Raw genomic sequence first — 19,031 nt, forward strand, 5'->3', positions numbered from 1 at the left:
CCTATCCTGGCCATCAGTGGACTGCGGGACCTTACTTAACCAGACAAGTGTGTTCTGAGCCTTTTCTGAATGATGATGGGGCCCAGAAGCTACCAGGAGCCCCTGGACTTCGATGAGGGCCCCATGGCCTCACAGTGACACCTGGGTCTCCCTGACAGTCTCCCTGATGGCATCCTAGAGATTGTTAAGCTGCTTCAACCTCTGTTTTCTCTTTGCCAAGACTTAACACCTGGAGGATTTCCTGGTGGCTCAGATGGTAAAGAGTCTGCCTGCAATGTGGGAGACCTGAGTTTGATCCCTGAATCAGGAAGATCCCCTGGAGAAGGAAATGGCAACCCACTCCAGTATTCGTGCCTGGAAAATCCCATGGATGAAAGAGCCTGGAAGGCTACATAGGGTCCATAGGGTTGCAGAGTTGGACATGGCTGAGCGATTTCGCTTTGCCAAGACTTGAATCCTTTGAGTCTTTGCAACCCTCTCAAGTTCTCTGATTTTTTTTCCCACCAAGAGGTCTGAACCAAGCCATGTGGCCCAAGTACAGAGTGTTTTCCTTTTGGAGGAGAGGAAAAGAGAAAAGAAGAGGAAAGGAGAGGAGAGGAAACGAGAAATCAGCCAAAGCTGAAAGTAAGCTGGTTCTGCTGCCCTCTGGCGTTCAGCTGGAAGCTGACCAGCACGCCCAGCTCTGAACCTGGGTGGGGACAAAGAAGCTTGTCTCTGGAGCAGAGCCTTGTTTCTTTGGGAAACAGTAGGGTCAGGCATTTGGGGAGCTGAAGAAACACAGTAACTGTGCTTCCGAGAACAAGTCAGGCTGACACATAGATTGACTGAAAGTGTATTTTCATGAGTGCCCTAGCCAGCGTTAGCCCTCCACATAGGCATATGAAACCCCAAAAGGATCATAGCAGATATGAATCCAACAGCCTACATTTTTTGCAGAGGAAACTGAGCCCAAGATCAGAAAACCTGTTAACATCAGAGCAGAGCCTGTCTGAGAAGGTGCTTCTGACTCCTGTCTCCCTTCTTTCCTCCTGTTCCCTCCCCTCCTCCTCTTCCTTCTCCCCTTCATTCCTCTCCTCCTTTTTCTTCTTCCTCATCACCACTGAACTTATCCCGTCCTAGTGGTTAACACCGATGGAACACTGACTGTGGCCAGTCGCTCTGCTCGAATGTGTCCCATTTTCTCTAGCATTTAACACAAGTGTGTGCATGCTCACTCGTGTCTGACTCTGAGACCCCGAGGACTATATAGCCTGCCAGGCTTCTATGTCCATGGGATTTCCCAGGCAGGGATACTGGGGTGGGTGGCCATTGCCTCTTCTAGGGGATCTGCTGACCCAGAGATTGAATCTGCGGCTCCTGCATTGGCAGGCGGATTCTTTACCACTGAGCCACCTTAATGTACATAATGATGCAGTAATATGGAAAGACAGTTTTAATTCATTTTGTGGTTAAAGAAACTAAGGCTCTGAGAGATAAAATGCTTGCTCAGTTACACAACAGAGTAAGTGGACAGATTCCTAGCCTCACTGGAAAACATTATGCTCTGCTCCCTGTATTATATTACTGCTACTGCTGCTGCTAAGTCTCTTCAGTCGTGTCCGACTCTGTGCGACCCCATAGACGGCAGCCCACCAGGATCCCCCGTCCCTGGGATTCTCCAGGCAAGAACACTGGAGTGAGTTGCCATTTCCTTCTCCAATGCATGAAAGTGAAAAGTGAAAGGGAAATCGCTCAGTCATGTCCGACTCTTCGCGACCCCATGGACTGAAGCCTACCAGGTTCCTCCGCCCATGGGATTTTCCAGGCAAGAGTACTGGAGTGGGCTGCCATTGCCTTAAGGGCAGAGTAAAAACAAAGGCAAAGTCCCCGGAGTTTGTAGCTGAACAGTCCTAATACCGACATTCCTCCTCTATCGTGCTTTGCTTTACCATGCTTCACAGGTACTGTATTTTTTACAAATGGCAGGTTTGTGAAAGCCCTGTATGGAGCAAGTCCACAGCCTTCATTTTTCCAACAGCGTTTGCTCGCTTCCTGTCTCCGTATCCTATGCTGGTAGTGCTCACAATATGTCAGCCTTTCTCATGGTTGTGTTTGTCATGGTGATCTGAGATCACTGATGTTACTGATGTTACTACTATGACTTGCTGAAGGCTCAGATGATACTTAGCATTTTTAGCGAATAAATATTTTTTTAATTAAGACATATACATTGTTCAGATGTAACACTATTGCACACTTCATAGACTACAGCACAGTGTAAAAACACAACTTTTATATGTCCTGAGAAACCTCAGAGTTAATGTGACTCACTTTACTGTGATATTCTCTTTATCATGGTGGTCTAGAACCAAACCCCCAGTATTCCCAACATGTGTAAGTGCTCAGTTGCTGCGGTCATGTCTGACCCTTCGCAAACCTATGGACTGTAGCCTGCCAGGCTCCCCTGCCCATGGGGTTCTCCAGGCAAGAATACAGGAGTGGGTTTCCATGCCCTCCTCCAGGGGATCTTCCTGATCTAGGGATCGAACCTGCTTCTCCTGCATCTCCTGCATTGCAGATGGATTCTTTACTACTGAGCCATCAGGGAATCCCTATTTCCAACATGAATCTGTATTTATTATGTGCCAGACTCTGTTCTCAACAGATCACACATATTAACTCTTTTAAACTTATGTGTTCCTATAAAGTGGTACTTTATTATCCCCACTTTACTGGTAGGAAGACTAAAGCAGGGTTAAATATTTGTCCACTTGACTTCACATTCCAGGATATCTGGCTCTAGGTGAGTGATCACACCATTGTGATTATCTGGGTAGTGAAGATCTTTTTTGTACAGTTCTTCTGTGTATTCTTGTCACTTCTTCTTAATATCTTCTGCTTCTGTTAGGTCCATACCATTTCTGGCCTTTATTGAGCCCATCTTTGCATGAAATGTTCCATTGGTATCTCTAATTTTCTTGAAGAGATCTCTAGTCGTTTCCATTCTATTGTTTTCCTCTATTTCTTTGCATTGATCACTGAGGAAGGCTTTCTTATCTCTCCTTGCTATTGTTTGGAACTCTGCATTCAAATGGGTATATTTTTCCTTTTCTCCTTTGCTTTTCACGTCCCTCCTTTTCACAGCTATTTGTAAGGCCTCCCCAGACAGCCATTTTGCTTTTTTGCATTTCTTTTTCTTTGGGATGGTCTTGATTCCTGTCTCCTGTACAATGTCACAAACCTCTGTCCATAGTTCATCAGGCACTCTGTCTAGCAGATCTAGTCCCTTAAATATATTTCTTACTTCCACTGTATAGTCATAAGGGATTTTATTTAGGTCATACCTGAATGGTCTAGTGGTTTTCCCTACTTTCTTCAATTTCAGTCTGAATTTGGCAATAAGGAGTTCATGATCTGAGCCACAGTCAGCTCCCGGTCTTGTTTTTGCTGACTGTATAGAGCTTCTCCATCTTTGGCTGCTGGAGAAGGCAATGGCACCCCACTCCAGCACTCTTGCCTGGAAAATCCCATGAACGGAGGAGCCTGGTAGGCTGCAGTCCATGGGGTCGCTAAGAGTCGGACATGACTGAACGACTTCACTTTCACTTTTCTCTTTCATGCATTGGAGAAGGAAATGGCAACCCACTCCAGTATTCTTGCCTGGAGAATCCCAGGGACGGCAGAGCCTGGTGGGCTGCCATCTATGGGGTCGCACAGAGTCGGACATGACTGAAGCGACTTAGCATAGCATAGCATAGCATATCTTTGGCTGCAAAGAATATAATCAATCTGATTTTAGTGTCGACCATCTGGTGATGTCCATGTGTAGAGTCTTCTCTTGTGTTGTTGGAAGAGGGTGTTTGCTATGACCAGTGCATTCTCTTGGCAGAACTCTATTAGTCTTTGCCCTGCTTCATTCTGTACTCCAAGGCCAAATTTGCCTGTTACTCCAGGTGTTTCTTGACTTCCTACTTTTGCATTCCAGTCCCTATAATGAAAAGGACATCTTTTTTGGGTGTTAGTTCTAGAAGGTCTTGTAGGTCTTCATAGAACTGTTCAACTTCAGCTTCTTCAGCATTACTGGTAGGGGCATAGACTTGGATTACCATGATATTGAATGGTTTGCCTTGGAAACGAACAGAGATCATTCTGTAGATTTTGAGATTGCATCCAAGTACTGCATTTCAGACTCTCTTGTTGACCATGATGGCTACTCCATTTTTTCTAAGGGATTCCTGCCTGCAGTTGTAGATATAATGGTCATCTGAGTTAAATTCACCCATTCCAGTCCATCTTAGTTCACTGATTCTTAGAATGTCGATGTTCACTCTTGTCATCTCCTGTTTGACCACTTCCAATTTGCCTTGATTCATGGACCTGACATTCCAGGTTCCTATGCCATATTGCCCCAGAGACCGCATTCAAGCCTAGGTTGTCTGCCTGTGTAATCAGGGCCTTAACCATAGCTAGGTTGTCTCTCCCTGAGAAACGGGGGCCCTGATCTGGGCTGGGGTCAAACTCTGGCTGTTTCAGTCCCCTTGAGCAATGGCAAGCTCGTGTAATGTCTCTCCGACCTTCGCCCTGGGGTCTGGAGCCATGAGATGTTATATAAAATAGTATCTTCTTCCTTTTCTATTTCCTGGCACTGATTTTTTCTTCTTCAGGGACTTCCTGGCATTGTTATATTTTAAAATTTATTTATAGCTTATTCCTTGTCACTCTCTCTCGGATGTGAGCTCCACAGGAGTGAGGAATCCACTGTATTCACTCCTCAACATCCAGAGCCTGGCAGTATAAGTGCTTAATACGTAGTCATGAAAACTCCTTTGGGAGGGCTAAGGGTCCCCCAAGTCAGAAGATGGTACAGTGAGGAAAGGCTGGCTTGCTGTATCTCCAAGGGCAGCTGTTACTGCCAGAATTATGGATAAATTTCTGGCAAAATAGAGGCTGTGAATGAGCAGGGACAGGCAGTCTTGGAAGGCAAGTGACAGGGCAGCAACACACTAGAGAAACAGGGAGGGTCTTACAGGGGGTCCTGAGTCCTGACTGACTACAATAGGACATCCTTCCTTATGCCCTCCCAGACCCATGGAGGGAACAGACCCCATTTTCAGTGCTGACAACAGAGATCCATCATGTAAGGCCCTGGATTCAAGGAGAAAGAAAAGCTTGGAGAGAATTCAAGTGGCAAAGTGGGAAGTCAGGTCTCATCTTCAGGGAGCTAAATGCGGGGCTGAGTCATCCCAGACTCCAAAGTCCAGCATCTGGGACAGCGGAGGGCTGTGGAGCGACTTCTCCTCCCTGCCCCTCGGCTTCCTCTTCTGAAAATGGGGGTGATAATAATACCAACCTCACGGAGCTGGTATGAGAATTGGGTGAGGAAGGGTATGTAGTGTTTAGGACAGCACCTAAACAAGAGCTCTGTGAGTCTTAGCTGGAATTACTACCACAATGTCTGTTCCTGTTATTACTATTGTAGGGAGCCTGCCTTGAGAACCGGGCTGGGCTTAGGGGCATGCAGACCTCCAGGTGGGAAACTGTAAAGAAAATCAGGCAGTCAGGCTCCAGAGCCAGCCCCTCTGCCCAACCTCTGTGCTCCCCACCCCTGTACCTGGCAGGATGGATTTTGTGGTCCAGACCTGAGATCACAGCATCATCCAGGCCCAAGTTTGAATACTGAATCCACTGTTTCCAACAGTGTGTGTGTTTGGGTTTATCACTTAACCTCTCCATATCCCAGTTTTTTCATTTTCAATATGGGGATACCAATAGTACCACCAGGCTTCCCTTGTGGCTCAGACAGTAAAGAATCCACCTGCAATGCAGGGTTTGATCCCTGGGTCAGGAAGATCCCCTGGAGAAGGGAATGGCAACCCACTCCAGTATTCTTGCCTGGAGAATTCCATGGACAGGGGAGCCTGGCGGCCTACAGTCCATGGGTCTCAAAGAATTGGACACAACTGAACAAATAACACACAGTCAGTTCAGTCAGTTCAGTTGCTCAATTGTGTCTGACTCTTTGAGACCCCGAGGACTGCAGCACACCAGGCCTCCCTGTCCATCACCAACTCCTAGAGTTTACTCAAACTCATGTCCATTGAGTCAGTGATGCCGTCCAACCATCTCATCCTCTGTCGTCCCCTTCTCCTCCCGCCTTCAATCTTTCCCAGCATCAGGGTCTTTTCAAATGAGTCAGTTCTTTGAATCAGGTGGCCAAAGTATTGGAGTTTCAGCTTCAGCATCAGTCTCTCCAATGAATATTCAGGACTGAATTCCTTTAGGATGGACTGGCTGGATCTCCTTGCTGTCCAAGGGACTCTCAAGAGGCTTCTTCTCCAACACCACAGTTCAAGAGCATCAATTCTTCGGCGCTCAGCTTTCTTTATAGTCTAACTCTTACATCCATACATGACTATTGGAAAAACCATAGCTTTGCCTAGATGGATCTTTGTTGGAAAAGTAATGTCTCTGCTTTTTAATATGCTGTCTAGGTTGGTCATAACTATTCTTCCAAGGAGCAAGCATCTTTTAATTTCATGGCTGCAGTCACCATCTGCAGTGATTTTGGAACCCAAAAAACTAAAGTCTGTCACTGTTTCCATTATTTCCCCATCTATTTGCCATGAGGTGATGGGACTGGATACCATGATCTTAGTTTTCTGAATGAAACTTGAGCTTTAAGCCAACTTTTTCACTCTCCTCTTTCACTTTCATCAAGAAGCTCTTTAGTTTTTTGCTTTCTGCCATAAGGGTGCATGTCTGCATATCTGAGGTTATTGATATTTCTCCTGGAAATCTTGATTCCAGCTTGTGCTTTATCCAGTGCAGTATTTCTCATGATGTACTCTGCATATAAGTTAAATAAGCAGGGTGACAGTATACAGCCTTGACGTACTCCTTTCCCAATTTGGAACCAGTCTGTTGTTCTATCTCCAGTTCTAACTGTTACTTCCTGACCAGCATACAGATTTCTCAGGAGGCAGGTCAGGTGGTCTGGTATTCCCATCTCTTGAAGAATTTTCCACAGTTTGTTGTGATCCACACAGGGCTTTGGCATAGTCAATAAAGCAGAATTAGATGTTTTTTTCTGGAACTCTCTTGTTTTTTTGATGATCCAACTCATCGAATAGTACCCACCAATAGTACCCACACCAATAGTACCCACACACACAATAGTACCCACCAATAGTACAAATACTAAGTAAAGTATTTGGAATTATACTCAGTGTTAGTTAGTTTTTATTATTAACAGAGGAGGAAGAAAGATTAGCATCTAAGATCTATGGAAAGGAGGCTGTTAAGTGGACCTTTATTACTTGTGTTCACATAATCATCTTGTTTTGATGGAATGCAGCTGTTTCCTGTCTGATGCTCTAATGTATAGATCATGGGTGACAGTTCCCCAGTATAACCACTAGATGGCACACATGTTCTTTCCTGCCTGACTTGAGCAAAGCCAGACAGAAATAACACGCAAGCAGTGGAAAGCTACCTTTTATCATCCTGACGCTGGGCTGCATCCTTTGCCTACATTCTCATTTACTCCTCACAGCAGTCCCCAGATTAAAGGACATATTTCACCAAAAATGCTAAGCACAATTCCTGGCATATGACATGTTGCTGCTATTTTTACAGAGTTGAGACTGAGACACAGAGAGGGTGAGTAGGCAGCTGGAGCCTGGGTTCTAAAAGGTAGACACAACCGGCTGCAAGTTTAGCATCTTTTTCCCTGAAATTTCCTCCCTCTGTTCCCTCTGCACATAGAACTACAGTGCAGTCTGGTTCCTAACTTCATGGAACTTACAGTCCAAAATGTCCTCATCTCTGTTCATTCATTCCTGGGACAGTTCCGCTCTCAGTGTGCCTTCTTTCTTGAAGGCCACAGAGATCTGGGTGCTGCCACCTGCTCTGCAGGACCCAGTCACTGTGGGTCACACCATTCAGACCCCGCCTTCTCTCCCACTGTACTGCTACTGCTTCAGAGCAAGCCCGTGGGTTTTTAGGTACTGCCCAGCATCGTCAAATCCCAAACTGCTGGATGGTGTTTATTCCATGTCACCACGGCTTTGACGTCAAAATATTTTGCAAGGTTTCCTGGAGGCCCTTGGGAGGGAGATACATGAAAGGAAGATGGGTAGCAAGAGGAGGGTTCTTGGGCTTAACTGGTGCTTACAATAGAAGGCTTCCCAGGTGGCACTGAAAGAAAGTGAAAGTGAAAGCTGCTCAGTGGTGTCTGACTCTTTGTGACTCCATGGACTATACTGTCCATGGAATTCTCCAGGCCAGAATACTGGAATGGGTAGCCTTTCCCTTCTCTAGGGGATCTTCCCAACCCAGGGATCAAACCCAGTTCTCCCACAATGCAGGCAGATTCTTTACCAGCTGAGCCACAAGGGAAGCCCAAGAATACTGCAGTGGGTAGCCTATCCCTTCTCCAGGGGATCTTTCCGACCCAGGAGTTGAACTGGGGTCTCCTGCATTGCAGGTGATTCTTTATCAATTGTATCAGGGAAGCCTCGTGGTAAAGAACCCACCTGCTAATGCAGGAGACATAAGACATGTGGTTTCAATCCCTGAGTTGGGAAGATCCCCTGGAGGAGGGCATGGCATTCCACTCCAGTATTCTTGCCTGGAGAATCCCATGGACAGAGGAACCTGGTGGGCTAAAGTCCATAGGGTCACAAAGAGTCAGACATGACTGAAGCGACTTAGCATGCATAGAATGCATATTCCAAAATATATCTGGAACATATATCACATGAAATATTCTGCTGCTAAAGTAAACCATAAAACACCACTCCACTGTGCCATGATAGGTAGACAAGAGATGAATTTTGAGATCATTCAGAGAAAATCTTCAGGAAAGGGAATAGGTGAGGGAACATGTTTTAAGTGAAATACGCGAGACAGAAAAAAAAAAAAAAAACAAACAAACATACTGAATGGTATCATTTATATGTGGAATCTTCAAAAAGAAAAAAAAAGAAAAGTCATAGAAACATAAAGTAGATAACTGGTTATCAGGGGCTTAATGGTGGAGAAATAGGGAGAGGCTGGTAAAAGGGTACAAACTTTTCAGCTATAAGATGAATGAGGTCTGAGACTTGCCCAGCGGTTCAGTGGTTAAGACTCTGTGCCTCCAGTGCAGGGGGCATGGGTTCAATCCCTGGTGATGAAACTAAGATCCCACGTGCTGTGTGGAATGGCCCCCCAAAACAGATGGATCAGGCCTGAGGATCTAATGTAAAACATGGTGAGTGTAGTCAATAACACTGTACTGTATTGTTGAAATTTGCAAAGAGAATAGAACCCTCAAAAGATAAATATGTGTGGTGATGGATGTGTTAATTAACCAGATGGGGGGAATCCTCTCACAATGTGTATGTCTCTCAGACCATCATGATATATGTTTAAGCTATCGTCAGGTTTTGTTACTGGCTTATTCAACTTCAATGTTGAATAAACCAAGAAATATATACAATTTGTTTCCAAGGAAAATGAGATTTGACTTTTGAATAGGAATTTGGGGGTTATCTGGGACCCCACTTGCCAGCACCATGGGCTTGCCTCATTGGAGCTGATCCCCTGCTTCTGATCTTGGTGGCCACGTTACACCCATCTGCTAATCAGGCCTTTGCCCTTTCTGTGTTGCAGTGCCCTGGTTTCCAAGAACCATTCAGGAACTCGACAACTTTGCCAACCAGGTTCTCAGCTATGGAGCTGAACTGGATGCAGATCACCCGGTGAGCCCGTGGCCCCGCCCATGAGGCTCCCTAAGTTCCTCCCTCCACCCCCTCCACCCCCTCCACCCCCTTTCAGCAATGTGTCTTTGTTTGCTTGTACGACAAACATTTATTGAGTGTCTACTTAGACATCATCATTATCATGGTTATCTTTGAAGCAAATACAGATCACCATCCAGAAACTATTATTTATTTATCATATATGTATGTAAGGGATGTGTATTCATACATGCACAAAAACACACATGCACATATGTAAATCACCTTTATTTCTGATTTGGTCCTACCACAGAGGTTTAAATCAAGTGCTTGGGCAACACTAAACTACTAACAACTCCACCAGGTACAGTGGGGCAGTGGGGGGTGGTGATCTGGAACTGGATTTCAAAGCCTGAGAACAGCCATATAAGGAAGCAAGAGGCTCTATGAGCCGAGGGAATAGCATATGCAAAGGCTCAGAGTCCTGAAAAGTATCTGGAATATTTGGACATGAATCTCAGCAAACTCCAAGAGATGGTAAAAGACAGGGGAGCCTGGCGTGCTGAAGTCCATGGGGCGCAAAGAATCAGAAACAACTCAGTTACTGAACAACAACAACAATATTTGGGGAATGGCTGAGTTGATGTATAGGCATGAGGGTGAGAGTGTCAGGAGATGAAGCTGGGCGGTGGGTTATGGTCAGATTTTAAAAGATCTGATGTATCAGATAGAACATTTGACTGTATCCTGTATCCATTCATATTTTTAAGTAGATGACCAAGGTTGGAGTCTTATTCTCCTTTTTAGGGCAGAGGACTCTAGAAGGAGCAGCCTTCTAGAGGCTGAGAAGCAAGGCTTCTAGAGGTGAGAAATGCCACCATCGTGTTGACTGTCATTTACTCTCCAACCAGGCAGATGGTTCCTCAATCTTTAAACGACTTGGAGGCTGTTTTCATTAGCGATGGTTACTGTAACTCACTTAGAGCCTCTGCATTTTATCAGGACTCTGTTTCTCCTCCGTCTCAGCTATGTGGTCTTTACAGCTGAGCAGGTTGTGAACTTGCTCTTCACAAAGGCTCTTTTCAGTAAGCAAAGCTGATGTTCCCATTGTACTGACTGAGTGACTGAGGCACAACAAAAGTAAATGACTTCCCTAAGTCATCCTAAACTTTGGATCCTTCACCTCTTTCATCTGTGCTCATAGTACCTGAGGACAGAAGTCTAACCAGTGTCAGAAATTCAGGCCCTTTCACAGAGACGAAGAGCAAACTATTTGGGCAGGCTAGCCTTTTAAAATATGAACAGTTGTTGCTTGTTCCAGTTCAAATAGTAAACCCCTTAGAGTGGACTCAAAAGTGCAGAAAAGCGTGAGGAAGAATATGAAGATCATCCCTAATCTTAGTTATTTCTCTTTTTCTCTTGGTTCTATTCTGCTTTTTTTTTTTTTTTTTAACATGGAGAAGGTGTTTTATAAGCAGAAGCAAAAGTGAATTTCCCCCAGCTCCTATACTTCAAAACAGAAAAAAAAATCACCTGTTATACTGCCAAAATCATCAATATTTTATTAATTTATTTATTTAGACACATGTGAGTACACATGGCGCTTCCCAGGTGGTGCAGTGGTAAAGAATCTGCCTGCCAAATGCAGGAGATGCAGGACACTCGGGTTCGATCCCTGAGTTGGGACGATCGCCGGAAGTAGGAAACGACAGCCCACTCCAGTATTCTTACCTGGGAAACCCCTTGGACAGAGGAGCCTGGAGGGCTACCGTCTGTGGGGCCACAAAGAGTCGAACACGACTGAGCATGCGCGCACACAGCATTAATATACATATTTTAAGTCAGTGCTATCATGTCCTAACCCGCCCCCAACAGGAAGCTTGTAGGAGGTTTCAGTCTTTTAGTCTTAGGATGATTCGGCAGTGAATCCTCCTGCCTGTGCATCTTTATGTGAACTTCCCAGAGCTTCTTTGATTCTTATTTGTGAAATTATTTAAGGATAGAAACTGGATTTCGGGCTCCTCATATCTATTACTTAAACACCTGCTCCCTGCAAAAACTAGAGGTAAAGTTGCAGCATTTGGAATCTCGTCCCATCTTCCTGGGTAGAAAGCAGCCGAGTGGAGCCCGGGAAGAGGGGGCACACAAGGAGATGCTCTACATGCCCCATGACACGTCTGGGGCAGACCCGCTTTGCTGCCTGCCCAGGGAGATGAGCATCTCTAAAGACTCCATTTCTCAGAAATGCTGTCGGGCCACCCTGACCCCGTCCCTGGGATGTTTTCTCCTCTTCCCAAGCTCCCCACCTCCCGCTCGGCTCCGTGTCCCTTCCGCCGGCCACGTGCTGGCTCCCTCGGAGCAACGGGGTAAGAGGCCAGTCCTCAGAAACGGCCCGTTCCCTCTCCTTACCCTCGTGTCTCCTCAGAGGCACTTGGGGCTGGTCTTAAAACTCCCTGGAATTCATTTTCATTACAGACCCAGCCCATGTCTTTGGCTCCCTGGCCTCTCCGTGTCATGCTTTTTATCATAAAAATGCGATTTATCAGGTACACGGTCCCCCTGACAAGGAGGCCAGGCTCTCTGTGTTCCTTTCTGTGACTTTTCATCAGATCTCGGGAACTGGCGGGCCAAGGACAGAGTAAACCCTCCAGGGTGCTTCCCCGCAGCCTCCAGCCCTGCAGGGCCTGGCCTCGCCGCGAGGGGTGGCTCGGGCGTTCTTCCCGAAAGGACCCTCTGTTCCTCCCGGTCCCCTGGTGTTCAGACTGACCCCCTGCCCTTGGCAGTGTCCACTGACACCTGACCCAGCATCTCACTCTTGGGCTTTCAAAACAGCCCCTTGAGAAAAGAGGACAAGGAAGACTTGTTCCCAAAATGCAGGGTAGAGGGCACCTGCCTTTCAGCAGGAATGTGGAAGGAGCCAGCTCACCTGCCTTCTTCCCCAGCTCTCTCCTGCCTTCCCCCTCACCCCACCTTCCTTCCACAAACATTGATTAAGCAAATAACATCCACAGCTAATGTTTCTCCAGTGAGGACTGTATGCCAGATGCTGTGCTGAATGCTTTACCCACATTTTCAAAATTTCAATGTTATAACCTCCCTGGGAGGATTGAATTCTCTCATTTTCAGAGGAGACAACTCAGACGAGCAGGCTGTGTGGCCTCACGTGTATGTGGACTGTGTCCCAGGCTGGAGAGGAAAGGGGCTGGAAATGATTAGTGAGACCTGGTTCCTTCTGCCCTCCACAGGCCTTCGGTCATGGGGTAGAGCAGGGAGGGGTGTCCAATTTTCCCAAACGGATGCCAGAAGGGGCTAGGATACAGCCTCGCAGGCGGAATTCAAATGGGTCTAGTTATTGTTTTTTAGATCATGAATTAATTTGGTTGCTTTGGGTCTTGTGGGATCTAGTGCCCTGACCAGGGATCAAACTGGGGGGCCCCCTGCATTGGGAACAGAGTCTTAGCCACTGGGTCACCAGGGAAGTATCCCAAATTGGTCTGTTTGATCCCCGTTTCTAAAATGGACTCTCCTTTCTCTGACATCTCCCAGCCTCTGTGCTCCTGTTCATGTCATTTCCTTTCTCTGGGATATTTTTTCTTTTCTTTTTTTGGGGGGATATTTTTTCTTATCCTCTCACTTCTTTGCCTGCTGGCAAACCTGTCTTTTCATCTTTTAAGGCCCAGCTCACATACCTTGGCCTCCCTAAAGCCTTCCTCCTGAGCACTTTCTCCTGGTCAAGTTTTTCACACTGATGCTGCAGAACTAGGTGCACTGAGTTTTATACTCTGAACACAGTATCAGCTCGAAATAAATTCATTGCCTCAGAGGACTTCTTTAATGGTCATATGCACAGTTCTTAAATTGTAGTCTTTGAAAAAAATTCTCATGATCAAGGAATAAAGTCTGTATTCCAGACTATCATTTTAAGCATCTATAAGTTCCATTATCTCACTAGAAGGTTTGGAAAATCCTATAAAAATGAAACCCATTCAACCTCATGTTCCTTAAATTTATTTACCCATGGAACCCCCTTTTCATGGAATACCTAGCAACACCATCTTGAATGGTAGTGTTCCATGGAACATAGTTTGAGTTCAGTTCAGTTCAGTTCAGTCACTCAGTTGTGTCTGACTCTTTGCGACCCCATAAACCGCAGCACGCCAGGCCTCCCTGTCCATCACCAACTCCAGGAGTCCACCCAAACCCACGTCCATTGAGTCGATGATGCCATCCAACCATCTCATCCTCTGTCGTCCCTCAATTCTCCTCCTGCCCTCAATCTTTCCCAACCTCAGGGTCTTTTCCAATGAGTCAGCTCTTCGTATCAGGTGGCCAAAGTACTGGAGTTTCAGCTTCAAAATCAGTCCTGCCAATGAACACCCAGGACTGATCTCCTTTAGGATGGACTAGTTGGATCTCCTTGCAGTCCAAGGGACTCTCAAGAGTCTTCTCCAACACCACAGTTCAAAAGCATCAATTCTTCATTTGGTAAAATCGTAACACACAAAGTATATGATTAAACATCAGATTTAAAGAGATAGTACATACTATCAGTTCTAAGGTCCCTGTGGACTAGAATGGTTTGGGAGGACTTCTGGAAAGAGGGAGATCTGAGGTGAGCCCTCTAGTAACAAGGTCAATAGTTGCTGTTCAGTTGCTAAGTCGTGTCTGACTCTTTGCAACCCCATGGACACCAGGCTTCCCTGTCTTTCACTGTCTCCTGGAGTTTGCTCAGATTCATGTCCATTGAGTCCATGACACCATTCAACCATCTCATCCTGTGCTTCCCTCTTCTCCTTTTGCCTTCAATCTTTCCCAGCCTCAGGGTCTTTTCCAGTGAGTCGGCCCTTCCCATCAGGTGACCAAAGTATTGATCAAGAGGGCCAAATGCTTATCATATGACCCCCAAATCTCTATGAATTAACCCAGTAAAAGTTCATTTCCAGTGTAGGTCAAAAGGGAAGTTTCCTCTCACACTCCTGCAGAGATCAAGTCTCCTTCGATCTAGCAGCGGCACCCTCATCTGGGTCCTGGGAGCCGTCTCCATTCTGCCAGGCATGGGAGAATTGCTCCTGGGAGGTATTTATGGTCCAGGATGAAAGGTGACTCACATCCCTTCACTTCAGTTCCACTGCCTGCAGCTCAGTCACAGGGTTGCTACTCCCTGAAAAAGAGACCAGGAACAGTGGTTTAGTAATGCTGTCTGAAAGCAAAAGGGCTCAGATCTTGGGGACCATCAGCAGCCTCTGCCACATAGACCCTAACCCCATAGGTCCCTCTTCCAGTTTTCCTGGCACCTGTTGATGCTGCTGCTAAGTCGCTTCAGTCGTGTCCGACTCTGTGCGACCCCATAGATGGCAGCCCACCAGGCTCCCCCATCCTTGGGATTCTCCAGGCAATAACACTGGAGTGGGTTGCCATTTCCTTCCCCAATGCATGAAAGTGAAAAGTGAAAGGGAAGTCACTCAGTCGTGTCCAACTCTTCGAGACCCCATGGACTGCAGCCTATCAGGCTCCTCCATCCATAGGATTTTCCAGGCAAGAGTACTGGAGTGGGGTGCCATCACCTTCTCCATCCTGGCACCTGTACCTGCTTCTAAACTGAAGATCTGCATGAGGCGAGGCTTTCTGGTGGGGAAAGCATTAGCCAATACAACTGCTTGTCTGTGTCTCTTTCTACTTCTTGATTTAAATCTCTCAAATTACTTTTCAGTATTTCCAGAACATAGATGCTGAGTTTCCCTGCTCTCCAAGAAGAGCCTTGCTCTTTCCTGAAAGCAGGACTATCTTTCTAATACTTCTCTTTCCCTTTTCCTTTGCCCATCCAACCTTCTCCACCCCAGGGTCCTGTCAAGGTCTGTTCTAAGGATCAGTCAGAGAGTTGAGTCATCAAAGACTCCTTGTGCTTGTACTAAGCTGCTCTGTCAAAGCATAACTTTTAAAAAGTTAAAAACAACTGTCACACAGGTAGATAGTAAACATCTCTCAAAGATCTATGAACTCTGGAGTAAGGGAATCAATAACATGACAAGGACAGTGCAAAGGAAGATATAAGAGATGAAAACATATGGTCATTGAAAAATGGGATGCTAGAATGAGATTACAAAGATGGGTACACGTGATTAATGTCCTATAAAACAATAAAGTCACAACCACGAGTGCTTTCTGTTGGACAGAAGTCATTTGCAACTTGATCATAAAATAAATGTTTTGCAACTTAAAGGTCCGTCTAGTTAAGGCTATGGTTTTTCCTGTGTATGGATGTGAGAGTTGGACTGTGAAGAAGGCTGAGCACCGAAGAATTGATGCTTTTGAACTGTGGTGTTGGAGAAGACTCTTGAGAGTCCCTTGGACTGCAAGGAGATCCAACCAGTCCATTCTGAAGGAGATCAGCCCTGGGATTTCTTTGGAAGGAATGATGCTAAAGCTGAAACTGCAGTACTTTGGCCACCTCATGTGAAGAGTTGACTCATTGGAAAAGCTGGAGGGATTGGGGGCAGGAGGAGAAGGGGATGACAGAGGATGAGATGGCTGGATGGCATCACTGACTCGATGGACGTGAGTCTGAGTGAACTCCAGGAGTTGGTGATGGACAGGGAGGCCTGGCGTGCTGCGATTCATGGGGTCGAAAATAGTTGGACACGACTGAGCGACTGAACTGAACTGAATCTTCTTTAAGGGCTTCCCCGGTGGCTCAGCGGTAAATAGTCTGCCTGGAATTCCAGAGACAAAGGTTTGATCCCTAGGTCAGGAAGATCCCCTGGAGGAGGGCATGGCAACCTCCTCCAATATTCTTGACTGGAGAATCCCATGGAAGAGAGGAACCTGGCAGGCTACATTCTACAGTGTTGAAAACAGTCAGACATGACTGAAGTGACTTAGCATGCATGCATTCTTTCTATAAGTCAGCCCTATTGAAGCAAAATCATACTATTCAACACCCCAAGTAAAAAAATTGCTGAGATTAAGGTGAGAGATTCCAGGTGGACTGCGGGTGATGTTACGACTTTGCATCCTGTAGACTTCTCTCACCATCGTCCCATCCACTATGCCTCTCTTCTGCCTCCCCCCACCACTCTTTCACCAACAATATATTTTCCTGTCAAAACATACTTGGTTACATGCAGTGCAACCAAAATTGCTGCTATTAGCTTAATTGAGACAGGGTGATTATAAATAAATTATATGCAGTCCTACCGAAATTGCTGCTATTAGTCCAAATTGAGATGGGATGATTAGTCATCACCAACTGTAGCTTAATTCAGAGTGTCTTCTACGTGGTCACAGAGCCCTGTGGCCACCTGGCAGCCCAGGGGATGCAAGGCCAAATGCCTGAGAGGTGGGCTTCCAGGCTGCAGATCTCTTTTGCTGGTAACAAAACAAAAGTCTGTGCTGCCTAGTTGGCAGGGTTCCTTTGAACATTGATAATGGACTTGTTAGAAACTTGAAGTTGGAAAAGACCATAGTTAGAAAACTTGCCATATAGAAAATTTTTATAAAATATTAGTATACCTAATTATATAAATAACATATAATAATATATAAAATATTATGCAATATAAAATATAGTATTATATTTGGATGTGTTGATATAGCTCACTGTATAAATCTTCTGTCCATTCCCATAATGATTTGAGATGGGTTTTTAATATTATTTTACCTTTTTTCTAATTATAAAAGGGGTAGAGATAAATTGGGCTTCCCCAGTGGCTCAGCAGTAAAGAATGCGCCTGCAGTGTAGGAGACGCTGGTTCAATCCCTGGGTCAGGAAGATCCCCTGGAGGAGGGTGTGGCAACCCACTCCAGTATTCTTGCCTCGTGAATCCTGCGGACAGAGAAGCCTGGTTGCCTGTAGCCCATATGTTTGCAAAGAGTTGGACACAGCTGAAGTGACTGAGCATGCATGCCAAGATAAATTTTCAAGTCGGGATTAACATATGTTGTTGTTGTTTAGTCACTACATTGTGTCCAGCTCTTTTGTGATGACCTGTCTCTTTTGTGATGGTAGCCCGCCAATCTCCTCTGTCCAGGCAACTGGAGTGGGTTGCCATTTCCTTCTCTATGGGAGCTTCCCGACCTAGGGATTGAACCTGTGTCTCCTGCATTGGCAGGCAGATTCTTTTCCACTGAGCCACCAGAGACTGACATATACACACTGCTATATATAAAATAGATAACTAACAAGGACCTAGTATATAGCACAGGGAGCTATACTTAATATTTTGTAATAAACTATAAGGGGAAAATCTGAAAAAGATATGTATGTATATTTATTCAGTTATACATATATATAAATGTATAACTGAATCATTGTGCCATATACCTGAAATTAACATGATATTGCAAATCAGTTATACTTCAAATAAATAAATAAAAATGAAACAATAAAATAAACCCAACTGCAAAAAAAAAAAAAAAGGAAGGAAAAAGAAACCCACATTCACAGTAAAAAAAAAAAATACTGTGTATTTTTACACATTAAAAATACATTTAGAAGCCTAAGTGGCACGGAAGAATAAGAGTTCCCATTTCATACCATTGATTGGATTTGGGTGTATTTATTCTACCATTGTTTTTGTTCTATTTAAATAATCCCTCTGACATAGTTGCTACCTATTGGAATACAATGTTATATTAAGCTTTTTTTTTTTTTTTTTTAATTGGTGGAGAAATCTTTAAACTATCTAGACAAAATACATTGAAGGTAAAAGAAAAATGAGCCCAATGGTAAGAGAAATTGTCATGGGCATCCCATTCTGGAGACATCATAATAAAATGGAAATCCACCGGTTAAGCGAATTTGAATTCTTCACTCCTCTCCCTGGGTAACTATCTCAGACTTCAAACCACATCTCACCACCTGGCCAGGACGGGAAAACCCAAGTGGAGGTGCTGTTTCTGCAGTTAAGGGCCCCTCGGCAAATGGCTCTATGGGCTTCACTTTCTGTATATCTACATCAAAATATAAAAATAGATATTCTCCAAGGCAACTTTACAAGTGCCTATGCTTTGTATTTAGGGACAGGGAAAAGCCATGACCATTAAACAGGACTTGTAGTGAGGATGACTGTAAGTCAAGCATTAATGACTGACAAGCATTAAGGTTAAATTTTGAGTCTTTAAGTTTGGAGATGTGTTCTTCATTTAGCCCAGTAGACAGGTTCCTCAAAGTGTTTGTTAGCGCTGCTTGGAAATAAAATGATAGAATCCAATTTTCTTTAATTTATTTTTATTTATTTATTTTTGGACACACCACAGGGCATGTGGGATTTTCCCTGACCAGGGACCGAGCCCTTGGCCCCTGCACTGAAAGTATGGAGTCTTAACCCGTGC

The 19,031-nt window shown here is 45.1% G+C and overlaps 1 protein-coding gene across 1 annotated transcript in view; it reads left to right on the forward strand.

Annotated features, from left to right (window-relative positions):
• The window catches only part of PAH (phenylalanine hydroxylase), a 90,323-nt gene that overhangs the window by 36,701 nt on the left and 34,591 nt on the right, over positions 1-19,031 (forward strand). Inside the window, exon 4 of the mRNA XM_027541955.1 lies at positions 9,634-9,722. Coding sequence (XP_027397756.1) covers positions 9,634-9,722 — 89 coding nt within the window. The remainder of the gene's footprint in view (positions 1-9,633; positions 9,723-19,031) is intronic.

Source organism: Bos indicus x Bos taurus, chromosome 5, assembly GCF_003369695.1.
Source record: "Bos indicus x Bos taurus breed Angus x Brahman F1 hybrid chromosome 5, Bos_hybrid_MaternalHap_v2.0, whole genome shotgun sequence".
NCBI classification, from domain to species: Eukaryota; Metazoa; Chordata; class Mammalia; order Artiodactyla; family Bovidae; genus Bos; species Bos indicus x Bos taurus.